General features: G+C 48.5%; 1 protein-coding gene across 1 annotated transcript in view; it reads right to left on the bottom strand.

The window, feature by feature from the left end:
- Window positions 1-280: 280 nt before the first annotated feature.
- LOC132475049 (rho guanine nucleotide exchange factor 26-like) overlaps window positions 281-14,494 on the bottom strand; it is a 23,854-nt gene continuing 9,640 nt past the window's right edge. The window contains 6 exon segments of the mRNA XM_060076015.1: window positions 281-1,766; window positions 2,588-2,692; window positions 3,064-3,134; window positions 9,480-9,573; window positions 9,576-9,714; window positions 11,355-11,368. Coding sequence (XP_059931998.1) covers window positions 1,624-1,766; window positions 2,588-2,692; window positions 3,064-3,134; window positions 9,480-9,573; window positions 9,576-9,714; window positions 11,355-11,368 — 566 coding nt within the window. The 3' untranslated portion in view covers window positions 281-1,623.

Raw genomic sequence — 14,494 nt, 5'->3', positions numbered from 1 at the left:
AGTCCCTCCCCCCTCCCAACAGTGTTGACTTTTATGTGTTTGGCAATAAAGGAGAGCTCAGAGTACCTTGACTTCACGTGAGCTCATTAGAACGAGACGAGGACGAGGAGGACACGGGCAGAAGGTAGCAGACAGCCTGAGGGATGAACGGCTCGGAGACGGGGACGTCCCGACCACCTCTTCATCGTTCCCAGCGGAGACCTCTCGGTAAACGGTTGATACAGAGGACTTTTTCTCTGGGATGAACAGATCAGCGAGACAAAGACACGCGCAGGCTGTATGCGATTTCACTTTTATTCACCAAGGAGGGTAGAGATTAAAACTCTGAACTTTGAAGCATTTCATAATCACAGGCCTCTACAATATACATCTGTATTCATATAGATCGTCATGCATGTTAATGCGTTTATTTCGTTTTGGTATACATATCGACAGTGATTTACAAGGGAACAGGGAGAGGAGCCGACACCTGTGGAGGAGATGAGGTTATACCTTACAGGAGAGAATATTGCAGATGTGAGATTGTCTGTAGTGTGGTTTCCCTGAGTTAGCTTACAAAGAGGGTTTAATATTAAAATATGGGCGGATGTCTGTCCTACCCCATGCAGGGCATTGCACCTAATGTCTGTTTGATATTCTTTAGTGGCGTGATCTTCAGGGGGACAATTCCCTGTGTAAACTATCTAGAAGATGGCTTGCCCTGAATGATCACATTTGAACACATGCTGGATAGGAGAAAGACACGACAGTTTTACATAGTTTTATCTTACTTGTAACACATTATATACATATTTACTCTTTCAGCATTGCGAGTCAAATTATAAACAGGCCGGGTCAAAATAAAGGTTATATACAACGGATACACCTGTAGTTAGCGTTTAAAACAGAACGGTGACATTACAGTACGGCGAAGACAGATTCCAAAATGCATCGTCCCTCTTCATTAGTGTGGATGTGGAATATTATACGAGTCTCTCAACTAGCCCAGAAGATATGGTATTTATAGTATTAACTATAGTAAGTATTTACAAAAAAGTGCTTTACATGGTAATGAGTTCATTTCCATTTACAAATCACATTTAATTAATTTCACAACATCATAGTGGTTGTTGGATCTTTTCCATCTCGGTTTCTACAAAGGAAAGCTGCTTTTCCTGCAGAACATCATTTGTCCTGCATTGCACAAATGCTCTATTTAAGGGAATTGGTTTAGATTCCTTTCACTGTCAGCATTGCCATAGATTTCCAGATAATGGTAATGATAATAATTTCAACGATTTACAGGGCGGGAAACACTCTACCCAATTTGATGACGCAGACTCTGGTGCTTAGTCAACTGTTCTGGCGCACACTTGTTTCTAAAACGTGTTTTAACCTCTACAATTATCTAAATCAAGCCCTCATTGTCCTCACAGGCCTCCCTGCGTCCCTAGTGCAGAGGTCTCTCGTAAAGCCACTGGTTTGTTATTCCATTATGAAGGTAAAACAATAAAAGGGTTGTTAGATTTGTGTGTTGCTTATGGACAAGTCAGTGATGGGATTCAGGGACCACCTGTCCCCCTCAGGGAAGCGGAGTGTTGGTTCGACCCAAAGAGAGAAGAGTGTTTGTGGCGTTAAGCCTCCTCAGACGTTGGTCTCCAGACCCTGCAGGCGGTCCATGCGCTGCATGTTGCGCTCAATGGTGGCCTGGCACGTGATTGGCTCGGCACACTCGGCCAGGAACCACCCTCTCTCCCCGTCGCGCAGTCGCTCGCCCTCGTACCAACCTGAGAGAGAGAGAGATGGAGATGAGAGAAGCCATTGAAATGTCGCCGAAGCTCAGTTTGAGTCGTCGGTTTGGGTGTTTCATTGGTTCTGATGAGCCACGATCTGTGTGATCTGCTGAGGCCTTTCTACATCAATGAGGTCCGCTGGACATAAAGGGGAACATGTATCCACCGGGAGCAACAGGTCTGTGCTTTCATGGCGGATGCCATTTAGACAGATTACTCTTATGTCTATCATCCTTATTGTAGTCTTTGTATTGCCGAGTCTTAATCTCTTCTATTGCATCATCTTTATTCAACTTTTGAATCCCAGCCGAAGGGTAGTGGGTTCGAACGGCAAAGTCAGCAGTCATCCTTCGGCAAGACACCTAATCCTGGGCTGCTCATTAAAGGGCTAATATAATGCCACCAGGTGTGAGTGTGATTACCATCACAAGCCGTTTGAAACTGCCTTTTTTCCCTGTGTTTTAGTGACATCACAAGTAGGCGTGTCCACCTAGATGTGCGATGGATAGATGGGCACCATCTGCTACAGTCCTCTGGGTAGGCGGGTGGACCGATCTATCCATCATACATCTAGGTCGACTCACACCTGGTGGCATAATATTGCCCCGTTAATGACCTGTATCAAAATACACGTAGCTATAGTTAACTTTCCCTACAATGACTACACAGCAAACAAAGTATAATAAGTTGAGGACTGAGCTTCCACTGGGTCAAGGTGAGGTGAGCTGTGAACATAATGGAAGGTGAGACTCGTATCAGAGGTGACATCCAGGTGCTAAGTCAAGGTGTGAGTGCGACCGAGCGTGTGGACGTACCGTCCTCCACCGTCTCGGACACCAGCACCACGTCGGCCACCTGCAGGGACAGCTCGTCTGGCTGCTTGGCCGTGTACGTCCGGCTCACCTCCACCTGCATGGCGTCTGGAGCAACACGACACAAGGTTAGCCTCAGCACATCACAAGGTTAGCCTCAACACGTCACAAGGTTAGCCTCAGCGCGAAACAAGGTTAGCCTCAATAAGACACGAGGTTAACCTCCTGGGTCAACATGACACTAGGTTAACCTCCTGGTTAAAATTACACCAGGTATCATTCCTGGTGGACATCCCTTTAACTGAAATGTGGTTATTTAAAATATAAACTTACACAGAACATTGAGAAAAAAATTATGTTAAGGATCAAGTTCAAATATTTATTTCAATTTTTTCATTTTAAGGTAATTTCTTTGATTGCCACTAGATGGCGCCACAGGCTTGGAGGAGGATCTTAAGACGGGTAACGGGTGTACTCACTACTTCTGTCCTGGTTCTTGTTATTGTTGTTGTTCTGGCCCAGAGCGCTTGTCCAGCGAGCACGTTCATTCCTACAACACACAAACACACACATGACATTCATCAGTACCTGTTTGGGAAGCTGTAAAGGGCTTTGACACATTGGAAAGCTTTATTGCGTCTCACAACAACTCTGACAAACGCACAGACACTTGTTTACACTTCAGGTCAGTCTACAGTACATTTTTCTACTGTAGACTTGGCAGATTCCAACAGACACAGAGCAGGTCCAGTAAATCACAAATACAACAACACAGGCCGCCATGCACGTAAGAACGGCTCAGAGAAGAAAGAGAAACGGCACGGAGAGTGAAAGAAAGAAAAGAAGAAAGAAAGCAAGAGAAGAAAGAAAACAGAGAGAGAGAGGTAGACCGTAGATGTACTGGGAACAGGACAAATGGGTGGCTCATTTGCCCTGGGAGTATCTGGTGTCCCCCCCCCCTCTTGTTTGTTCTCCAGCAGAGAACAGAGGTGTGCTCTGAGCCCCAAAGAACTCAGCCGCACAGGAGGGACAAAGAGCGTCTCTCTGTGTGGAATAGACCTGCTCTAGCCTTTGTGTGTGAGTGTGTGTTAGTATGGTGTGTGTGTGTATGTATGCAAATGTCTGTGTGTTTGTGTGTGTGAGGGAAAGGGTGGAGGTGAGGAGATCGGATTCCACTTGGTTCTGCCTCCTTCCGCTACACCTGCTCACGGTAGTGATGGAGGAGGAGGGGGAGAACGGTGGGGGTGAGGGGAGCTTATCACCCCTAGTCGTGACTCATCGCCACAGGCCCACACGGGGCAGATGGACAGGGGAGCGAGCGCACGCACAAACACACGCACACACGCAGCCGGGGACGGGCATTGGTGCCCCACTTCCTAACGGGGCCTTTGAAGTGGCCAAATGAGTTGATGAGTCAGCGCTAAGTCATTGTGTTCCTCCTCCGCCGCGGTCCCGAACTGAGCTCTTCAACCGTAAACATAAGTCCCCAGTCAGCGGCGCTCACAATGGACCCACCACCGCTCACCGTGAGCGATCATTATGGAGTTGAATAAGGCTGCACGACATCAGCGTCACGGACGGAGTTGGACTCGCTGAACCGAGAAGCCGAGAATGCATGGATCAATATGCCAGTGCATTCAGGTATTCCTTTGAGGTATTCCTAAAATACAAAAAAATCGAAAAAGAGAATCATCCCTTTGTTTTGTCTATTGTGTTTGACAGAGTTGTTTGATGTGCTGCTGATGGGGATGGCAGTTTGTCGGTTCAAAGGACAACTTAACCAGCACGGACAGGATGTGCCCAAGGAGAAATGTAATTGGCCTAAGAACTGCACAATCAAAAACCACATCCAACTTTGTTAGTTTTTTTCTGAAAGAGTCTACTGTGCTGCATAGCATCAGGGATCTCGTGTATACAAGCCTTTTACTCACTGACAAACTGAGAGTGGATTCCGTTAGTATGGTTTATTGGTCCACTTTAAGAGAGGAGTTGCAGCTTGAATTGGTCTAGCCTCTCCCCAGCTCCCCAGACAACGTGGTAGCACAAGTTGAAATAGCATCTAGCTAAAGCCCCGGACAGCAGGCTCTGTATAGGCAGCGTCCGAGAGAGGGTTAAGCTTCTCAGACACTTGTAGAGCAACCCAACGTTGTGTGTGGTTTTCTGGAGCTCTGCGTTAGTTGCGGTTAATTTTTGGGTCATCTCTGCATCTGATTATGGGTAAACTCTCAGTATGACGCCATGGTGTGTGGCGGAGTTCACATCCAACGTCACTCATCATAAACAACGGTGCTAAAAAAGTATCAAAAAGTTGCTGTGGGTCATTACACAACCCCCTCCTTCATAGAGCTCCAGCTGAAACGGTGGGGTCACAGAAACCCTTAAACACCTCAACATTACCTGGACCCTTAAGCCTCAACCTCATGAATCTGTAATACACTCAAGTACAACAATCTCTCTCTCTCTCACACACACACACACACACACACACACACACACACACACACACACACACACACACACACACACACACACACACACACACACACACACACACACACACACACACACACACACACACGCGCGCCTCTTTAACAAATGTCTCCCTTTTGACAGCTGCAGCCAAACATTGTATATCTGTGCGTATCACATACGCACCATGGAGATAGTACCTGTCTCCATTCCCACGCTGGGAGACAACAGCTGAGGCACTGTATCAGTCTATAGTGACACTCTTTCACACCATTTGCCATGACATCAGGACGCACACTAAACCTCTCACACACTCACAGACACACACAGGCATGCACAAGTGTCACCGAGATGTCTTCGATGGCACATACCAAAACTCTCCCGTGGTGAAAAAGCCTCCCTAGATGTGTGTGTGTGTGTGTGTGTGTGTGCGCATCCTGTTTTCATGTGTACACATGCAGACGTGTGTGAATAGTGCATGTGTACACATTCAGGCACGCAAATAGTGCCCCCCTTCCCACCTTTTAAAACGTAAAAAGAGGCCTATTTAGAGTCTCTCGGTGGCAGGCACAGAACCGGAGCATTCAAGCACCTTTGACACAGACCCAAGTGCCTGTCTCAAAGATTCTTGAATGCTCCGGTTCTCTGCGAGAAGGGGCGAAATGAAGTGTGAAACCACGGAGACACGGCCAAGGATCCGAGTGACACTTCGCTCCTGATCTTCCCTGCCCTCGTCTGCCAAAAACGTCCACGACCTGGCTTCCAGGCCACCGGTTGCCATGGCGACGCAGCTTCCCGCAAACCCTTCGCTGCTGTCGTGTCGACAACGTGTTTTACGCCTTCCTCTTCAACCGAACATAAAGGCCGGGGTTGTTGTTCTGATCCACAAGAACCTCGGGCCTATTCTCTGACCAGTGTGGGGGATAAAGCGCCTGGGAAGAGACTACTGAAACCGGAGTCTTCGCTCTCTCACAAGCCCCGGGATTAGCATAGTAGCAAAACAAACAAAAACACCTCAAACAATGGCTAACAATGGACCGAAGCCATCCAAACTACGGTACTCCCGTCGCCCAGTAGTAAACACAACAGCGTACCAAGAGTACCATGGAAGATTGTTTGTGGAAATGAATACTATTGTTTGTGTATTTCAGTTGATATGTCTCACAAACGTCTCGTCTGGGCTTGGGGACGTTACGTAACCGCTGCTGCTGCCCATTACGGCCGCGTTACTGACTGACTGACTGACTGAGGTTGTTTTGCTGCAAAACGTCTGTGGCAGCAATGTTCTCTGAATAGAGAAGAGCCATTCATTGACTGGCCGGACAGGACGGGGCGGGGCGGGGGGGAGTCCATTCTCTCTCTCTCTCTCTCTCACTCACTCACTCACTCACTCAAATTCCTGTCAGATGTCAAAATTGTTAATTTGGCTGATCATGTACCGACAGGTTAGTGTCAGGAGGACACACACACACACACACACACACACACACACACACACACACACACACACACACACACACACACACACACACACACACACACACACACACACACACACACACACACACACACACACAGGATGAGGGCCTCAGCCGTTCCCGCTGGCTCTCTGCTGCCAGTGGTTGTATTTTTTTGTGTGTTTTGTCTGCGAATGTGTCTGACTTCCACACAGGGATCCTTGTGCCATCTCCACTCCAGCTGCCCTCTCTGTCTCCACATCCTCACACATGACATCACCGCTGGCGCTAACCAACCGCTAACAAACGGAGCTAGCCGTCCCTAGCGCCCCGCGCGCCCTGCCCCCAGACCTCCCACAGTCCTCTCTCTCCGAAGCAGCTGCCGGGGGGGGGGAATTAAATAACATAGGATGGCATTAATCCTGGAGGGATCCGTTTGGGAGGAGGGAGCAGGAAACAGTAAAGAGGGAGAAGAAGTCACTTTGACAGGATCTGACTCCAGCGTTTGTCTGCATACTTGCATCGCAGTGATGGCGAAACTGCGACCGAAACTGTGAAATTGACACGCGTTTCAGACATGATACACGTTTCCTGTTACAGTCCTTTTGGGCCGAGTAAATCTTCCTTTAATCCACCTTTTTGTCGGGCTCTGCTGAGGAACAGCTGACGGGTGAGAGCATGGTGAGGAGAATGGGAGCTCTCCTTGCACACGTCGTGTTACATTAGCTCTGGACGTGGACGCGGTTAAAGGAAGAGGACACAGGGCCGCGGTGAGCAACACTGAGCCACCAAGCCGACCCACCAACTGTGGTCCAGGGGGATGACACACAGGTCCGGGATAATGGAGAAACTAGGGTACACGGTCGGGAGGGGGCAATGGGGGGAGAAGGGGCCCGTTTAAACAATGAGCCGCTGCTAGGCAACTGCGTCAACGATTTCTAACCACCGATTTTCACAATGGAAGAGTTGCTGAGGGTGGGGGTTCCTCTTGTCCGCTCATTCAGGTCTACAGTGGGAGCACACTCCCCCCCCCCCCCCCCTTACACACACACACAATTGTATCAAGGGGCCCGAAGCAAGGCGTCCTAAATTATGGAGTCTGGGGAGTTTCCATGACAGCAGCATCTTGAGGGGGAGCCCCCCTGTGTGTGTGTGTGTGTGTGTGTGTGTGTGTGTGTGTGTGTGTGTGTGTGTGTGTGTGTGTGTGTGTGTGTGTGTGTGTGTGTGTGTGTGTGTGTGTGTGTGTGTGTGTGTGTGTGTGTGTGTGTGTGTGTGTAAGAGTGTAAGAGTCAGGGGGCTATTTTCTGCCAGATCAGTCAGTAAACAGCCACATCTCCCATTGCTTGTTCCCCACTCAGAGCCCCACATTGATAAATAGCCGACCAGTTGATCAGTGCAGCTTCAAAACATCCTGCAGCATTACATCATCCCATTACCGCAAGTAGTGCTACGAGTAGCGGGGTAGCACGCCTTCAATATTCATCCAGACATAAGATAGAAGACATGTTGCTAAGGAACTTAATGCAAACAAAGAGCAAAACATAAACATATATATATATTTAAATAAATAGTAGACAAATACAGAAATATATGTATCCATCCATCTATAATCCTATACATCTATGTATGACTACAGCTATAACTATAACTATCTATATATATGTATGGAAAACATACACTGACTCATGACTATATTATTTATAATATGATTTCTAGCAGTAGTAGAGGAGCAGAAATGGCGGGCTGCTGAGAGGTGCGTAACAAGCACAGGGCAGATGGCGGGTAGGAATGAGGAGGAACCGGTCTCTCGCTCTCCTCTCTCTCTGAGCTTTCTCTAAATCCTCCCCAGAAAACAATCCTGAGGGAGCACTATATGAACGTACCTCTGTGTTTTCTTAAGCGCGAGCAAATGCAGCCGCATGAGTCCTTTTCATTTACAAATACGCAAGACAAACAGACCGGGGTGAAGTTCAACATGATCCCTGTAGATGCGTGTGTGTGTGTGTGTGTGTGTGTGTGTGTGTGTTGTGTGAGTGTGAGAGAGAGGAAGGAAGAAAGAGAGAGAGTGTCTGTAACTGTGTATCTGTGTGTCTGTCTGTATGTCTGTCTGCATCGCTTAACTACAGCATTCCAGGGACCTTGCCATTATTGTGACTCAGGGATCTGCATTTCCCAGCAAAAGTGTTTCCACCACAGCCGATAAGAAGCCAGCTAAACCCGACCTCCACTGTGTGCACTCAGACCCACAGGACGCTTCCACACGTCTCCATAAACCAAAAGAACTACAACCACACAGATAAAACCTCGCCGTCCTCCCAAGGCACATCCATCAAGTCAGACGACACCTCGGTCTGCCTTTATGTACACTCTGTGTTCAAAGAGTGATGAATGCCGCCGCAATAAGCCTCCGCTTCCTCCATAACCAACATTTTAAAAGCCCAGGCTACCAATTAGAGGGGGGGAAGGAGAGCGGCTCGGAGCCCGGGCCTTCCGATGAAAGACGAAACGCAATACTCCTGCGACTCACTAATGAGTGTGTGTGAGGCAGAGCAGGAACAATAAGGCCGGAGGAACAGGAGCCCAGGTGGGGCGGATTTTTTTTATGCAACTTCAAAATAAAAGTTTTCTGTGTTCTGGGTAGAGGGGGGGGGGGGCAAGATAAATAGAGGTGATTCTTTCATGGAGGCGTTCTGCGGTTTGGCGAGAAGGAAGGTGAGATGGAGCAGATTCAGGGGAGGGAGCGATGAACAGCTTGGCGGTAGAACATGGGGAGAGAGAGAGAGAGAGAGAGAGAGAGAGAGAGAGAGAGAGAGGAGAGAGAGGAGAGAGAGAGAGGAGAGGAGAGAGAGAGAGAGAGAGGAGAGAGAGAGAGAGAGAGAGAGAGAGAGAGAGAGGAGAGAGAGAGGAGAGAGAGAGAGAGAGAGTAAACAATCGACACTCATTCCACTTGTGACAACCAAAGCACTCACATCGACTCCACCCCCAGGACCATGGGCACCTTGTCGCCCGAGTGGTTGCTACGGAAACGCAGGCGGAAGAGGTGGCAGGCGCCGCTCTGCCGGAGCTCAGCATGCTTGAGGTGGTCCGCACAGGGGACAGGTTGTGGTCCTCCGCCTGGCTGGGGCCCACCCAGATCTGGTCCCTCAGGGCGTAGTCGATCACTGTGTAGCTCTCCTCGCTGAAAGACAGAGGGAGAGACGTACTGGGTTGATAATAATAATAATAATACATTTAATTTAGAGGCGCCTTTCAAGACACCCAAGGTCACCTTACAGAGCATATAGTCATCATTCAAAACTATGTAAAACAGACTAGGAATAAAAGGAAAACAGAGGTTAAACATGAAGAATAATAATAATTAATAACACTCAAAGACGCCTAAAGTGAAGGGGGGACCTCACTAACCACCACCAATATGTAGCACCCACTTGGGTGATGCACGGCAGCCAATCGGTGCCAGGAACGCTCACTACACACCAGCTTGAGGTGGAGAGTTAGGGATGAGGTGGAGAGTGAGGGAAAAGAACATTTAAACACTATCGACCACATGTAAACACTATCGATCACATTTAAACAATATCGACCACATGTAAACACTATCGACCACATTTAAACACTATCGACCACATGTAAACACTATCGACCACATTTAAACACTATCGACCATATTTAAACACTATGGACCACATGTAAACCCTATCGACCACATGTAAACACTATCGCCCACATTTAAACACTATCACCCACATTTAAACACTATGGACCACACGTAAACCCTATCGACCACATTTAAACACTATCGCCCACATTTAAACACTATGGACCACATTTAAACACTATGGACCACATGTAAACCCTATCGACCACATGTAAACCCTATCGAACCACATGTAAACCCTATCGACCACATGTAAACACTATCGACCATATATAAACACTATCGACCACATTTAAACATGTAAACCCTATCGACCACATTTAAACCCTATCGACCACATTTAAAAAAAATAATGCATCAAGTGCATGCATCAAGACTGAAACCCTGTAGCTCTCCTCGCTAACATCCAGACACGGAGGAGACGTACTGCGGTAATGTAGGGTACGTGAACGCATCAAGGCTGATGCTCACTGACACTACTGGGGTAATGTTTTGTAGGCCGATGCCAAGGAATTCACTGCCTTCCATGGAGTTGCAGTACAATTGCTCACATATGCATCCACTGTATGGATGATGAATAAGGGAGCAAAGAGACCATAGGTCTTCGTGAAATAATTGAAGTTGAATTACTAATCACACCTGGTATCACTGCATGTCGATGAACCAAGTGGTTTAATAGTACTTTTGCCTTTTGGATGCCTCTAAAAACGTTGAACTTTTAATGAGTGGAAGTATAACAGCCCGAGTTCCCCGGGTGCTTAATGAGGTGCTATTTAATCTCATCGGAGCCTCCGTCGTCTGCAGAGCACCACACAGCGAATCTGAAGTCACTGCACTGGGCACTGAACTCTGTGTCAGGAAGTTTTAAAGAAGACAAAAAGGAGGACCAATTAAAGTACAAGAAGAGAAGAAACCACTGGATTCCAAAGGGGCCCTGGCCTACATTTCCCATGGGGCAGCTGGGCCTCATCATGACCCTTTGCCCCCCTCCGTTATAGTGAGGCGACATCTGGGATTGATTTGAACCCCAGTGCCCCGCCCACCCAGCCTCTGTAATCCCTGTACTGTATCTGCAGGAGAAACCATGCTTCGTTCACAGGGAGCCTAGCTCGAGCCCCGTCTGCGTTATCCAACACAGGGAGTCAGGAACAGCAGTTAGGTCATTGCGCTCCTGACCTAAACGTACCCGGTCACTAGCCTCTGAAAGTAGCACGCTAACAAAACACAAGACAGACCGCACCTGAAACAAAGGCTTAGGCTGTCTAAACAGCGACGAGAGTTAGCCTAAAGCGTTCGGTTTCACTGGCTACGGCTATCAAAACCTGAGTGGTAGCACCCGTAATCTACTCCCCCACAGCGACATCTGGAATGGAACGCAAAACAAACTCACAGGGCACCTCAAAACAATGCTGATCAGTGGCCCTACAGTCAGCAGTCAGGGGAAGGAATTCACGGCAGTTGGAGGTTCTCCTCAAGTCTCCCTCGATCTCCAAGCCTTCTAATCTCTGATCTAGCCCCCCCCCCCCCCCCCTCCACTTGAGGAGTAGGGGGACATGAGGAGACACAGGGAGATAAACATCACCAAAACAGAGAACAGCTAGCCAGCTCAGGGAGTACGGACAGACTTAAGCTTGTTGATTCAGAGATAAAAGAAGAACAGAGAGCGAAAGGAGATGGAGGAGAGGAGAGTAGGAACTGAAAGCTGAAGCCACGTCCGTACGATCTGGCCTCAGATCAACCAGGAGCTCATATCGCTTTCTGGAGAAAAATATAAGCTTTTCGGAAAATGAAATCAAGGAAGGATGAATAAAGAAAGAACCAAAAGTTGAACTATGATTCGAGTTGAAGCTGTTACGGAGAGTAAGTGAGAATATATTTTTTGGTCTCTGCGTTAACAACAGAGTAGGCTACTTGAGAAGGCGAACTATTCAACCCCAATTTTTTGAACAGTTAAATTAATTTATTAACTTTAGCATTGGGGTCTTTATAGGGGAGAACAAAGATATCTATCTATCCATCTATTTAATTATAGATTATAGAACAAGATGATGACAGTTGAACTTCAGTTGAACAGTCTCCTCTCATCTCTCTCTCCGATCACTCACACCCTCCGCCACGGTGGGCCGGAGAAAGGTCTGTTCTCCCTCCTCAGATACGCTCTGCCTTCACCCTGCAGCTGAAATGTCTGGAATGCCATTGATATGTCTCAGTGGAATGGGACCGGCTGGGGATCTACCATACGTGTTTCCTGGTCAGCCGGTGGAGTGTGGAGGGTGGAGGGCTGTGTATCTGGAGGGTATCTCAGAAGACACACCGAAGGGGGATACTGACGGTATCGTTGGAGGTATAGATTATCTACTCTATAGCTGTGATGGACAACGGCTGTTGAGCTGACAGAATAGGGAGGTGTTTTCCGTACGGAGGCTTTTTTCCTCAGAAGTGTCTTCTTGTAATCCCAGTTAAAGTCAAGCACACAGACACACATTCCCAGTAGCACATATCCCCCCCTCCCCCCCCCCCCCCCCACAGACACACACACACACACACACACACACAGAAGCACACCACTAAAGCACAGTGTCCCTGGCAAAAGAGGGAGTGTTGATCATAGTAATACAAACATAAGGCTGGAACAGGGAGGAAGGAAATGTGTGTGGGTCCTCAGCACTCAATTAATTCCTAAGCTCAGGCAGAGAGAGAGGAGAGAGAGAGAGAGAGAGAGAGAGAGGAGAGAGGAGAGAGAGAGAGAGAGAGAGAGAGAGAGAGGAGAGAGAGAGGGAGAGAGAGAGAGAGAGAGAGAGAGAGAGAGAGAGAGAGAGAGAGGAGAGAGAGAGGGAGGGAGAGACAGATAGAGAGACTGAGCGGCGCATACAGAGAGACAGTGAGACATAACAACAGCGACAGAGACAGAGAGACAGAAAGAGGACCATGGAGCCTACAGAAAGACAGAGACATAACTACAGAGACAGAGAGAGAGGAGACAGACAGACGGATATGTAAACCCTGCCTCAACAAGTAGTAGTGTTAGACGAGCGCTCGCATCAAAGAGAGAACCTGCCGGGCAGAGGCAGAAAAAATAAAAGATGGAAAAAGAAGAGCCAAGACGAGAGGGAAGCCAGCTGGTGTGTAGTCACGGTTACGTAAGTGTTCTGCCCCGACTCTGGCTTCAGCCCGGGCACACATCCCTCCCTGTGTACCACCAGTGTTAGCCAGTCTGCGTAGGGCGGCCTTCACGCGGAGCGAGCCGAGGACGCGTGTCATGTCTGGGCTACTGTTTGACCAGGTTGTATGGACATGACCTCGCCTCGGTGGGGCTCTGTTCAACGTCCAACGACAACCAGGGACCCTGAGAGGAGTGACACCACGGGAGGAGGTCTCTGCGTTCACTCCCTCATAGTCGCTGAATAACCCTGCTAACGGTGCGGCCTTGGTCGGGATCCGATATCCCGTTCAAAGTCGCACAAAAGGAAATGAATTAAAGGAGCGATAGGATTGGGATTGGCAATCCGGTCCCTTTTGTTGTTGCTGGCAGCAGCAGGTGTGAATAGGAGTGTGCCCGGCCACGCCCCCTAACACCCCTGGGGATGGGAGGCGTGAACAAATGGTCCGGGGGCCCCTTAGCCCATGCAGGGCTGGGACCCAGGGGCCCGCTGGGGCCCCCTGCTGGTTTTGTTTAGGTTCCTGCCGGAGGACTGGAGGTATTGAGTAGCGTGCCGTGGCAGCGCTCCCGAGAGTCTCAGATCAGACCAATATTATACCAGCTTCTCTCGTTTCCAGAGCCCTGGAAACTCACACACACACACACACACACACACACACACCACACACACACACACACACACACACACACACACAACACACACACACACACACACACACACACACACACACACACACCGAGAGGAGAGGAGAACACCCTGTATCAAATCCTGCTTCCAAAAACACGCGTGCCACTGAGCCAGGAGGACTACGGATCGAGATCAGATTCCCGGAAAAATGTCATGTGGAATGTTTTTTATGATTCTTTGGAATTCTGAGTAGCTTGCTAGTGGGAGGAGGCTGGGCTCCAGACAGGCACAAACGGAGGGAAAGCGGTCTTTTGAAAAACATAAACAGACTTTTTTTGCGGGTGCACACCCACAAAAAATCCCACACACCAAATGAAAACCACATTGCTCCACAACTCTCCCAACGGTTCGGCTGCTTGTAAAAATTGGGAAATTGTGGAAAAACAAACCGTCTGGTCCGCGATTGATGATGAGCAGAACTTATTCAAAAGGTCTACTATGGGACGGACAAAAACAACAACAGCAGCAGCACCAAAAG

Source organism: Gadus macrocephalus, chromosome 16, assembly GCF_031168955.1.
Source record: "Gadus macrocephalus chromosome 16, ASM3116895v1".
NCBI lineage: Eukaryota > Metazoa > Chordata > Actinopteri > Gadiformes > Gadidae > Gadus > Gadus macrocephalus.
Note: the sequence above shows the minus strand (reverse complement) of the source record. Positions and strands in the feature narration are given on the sequence as shown.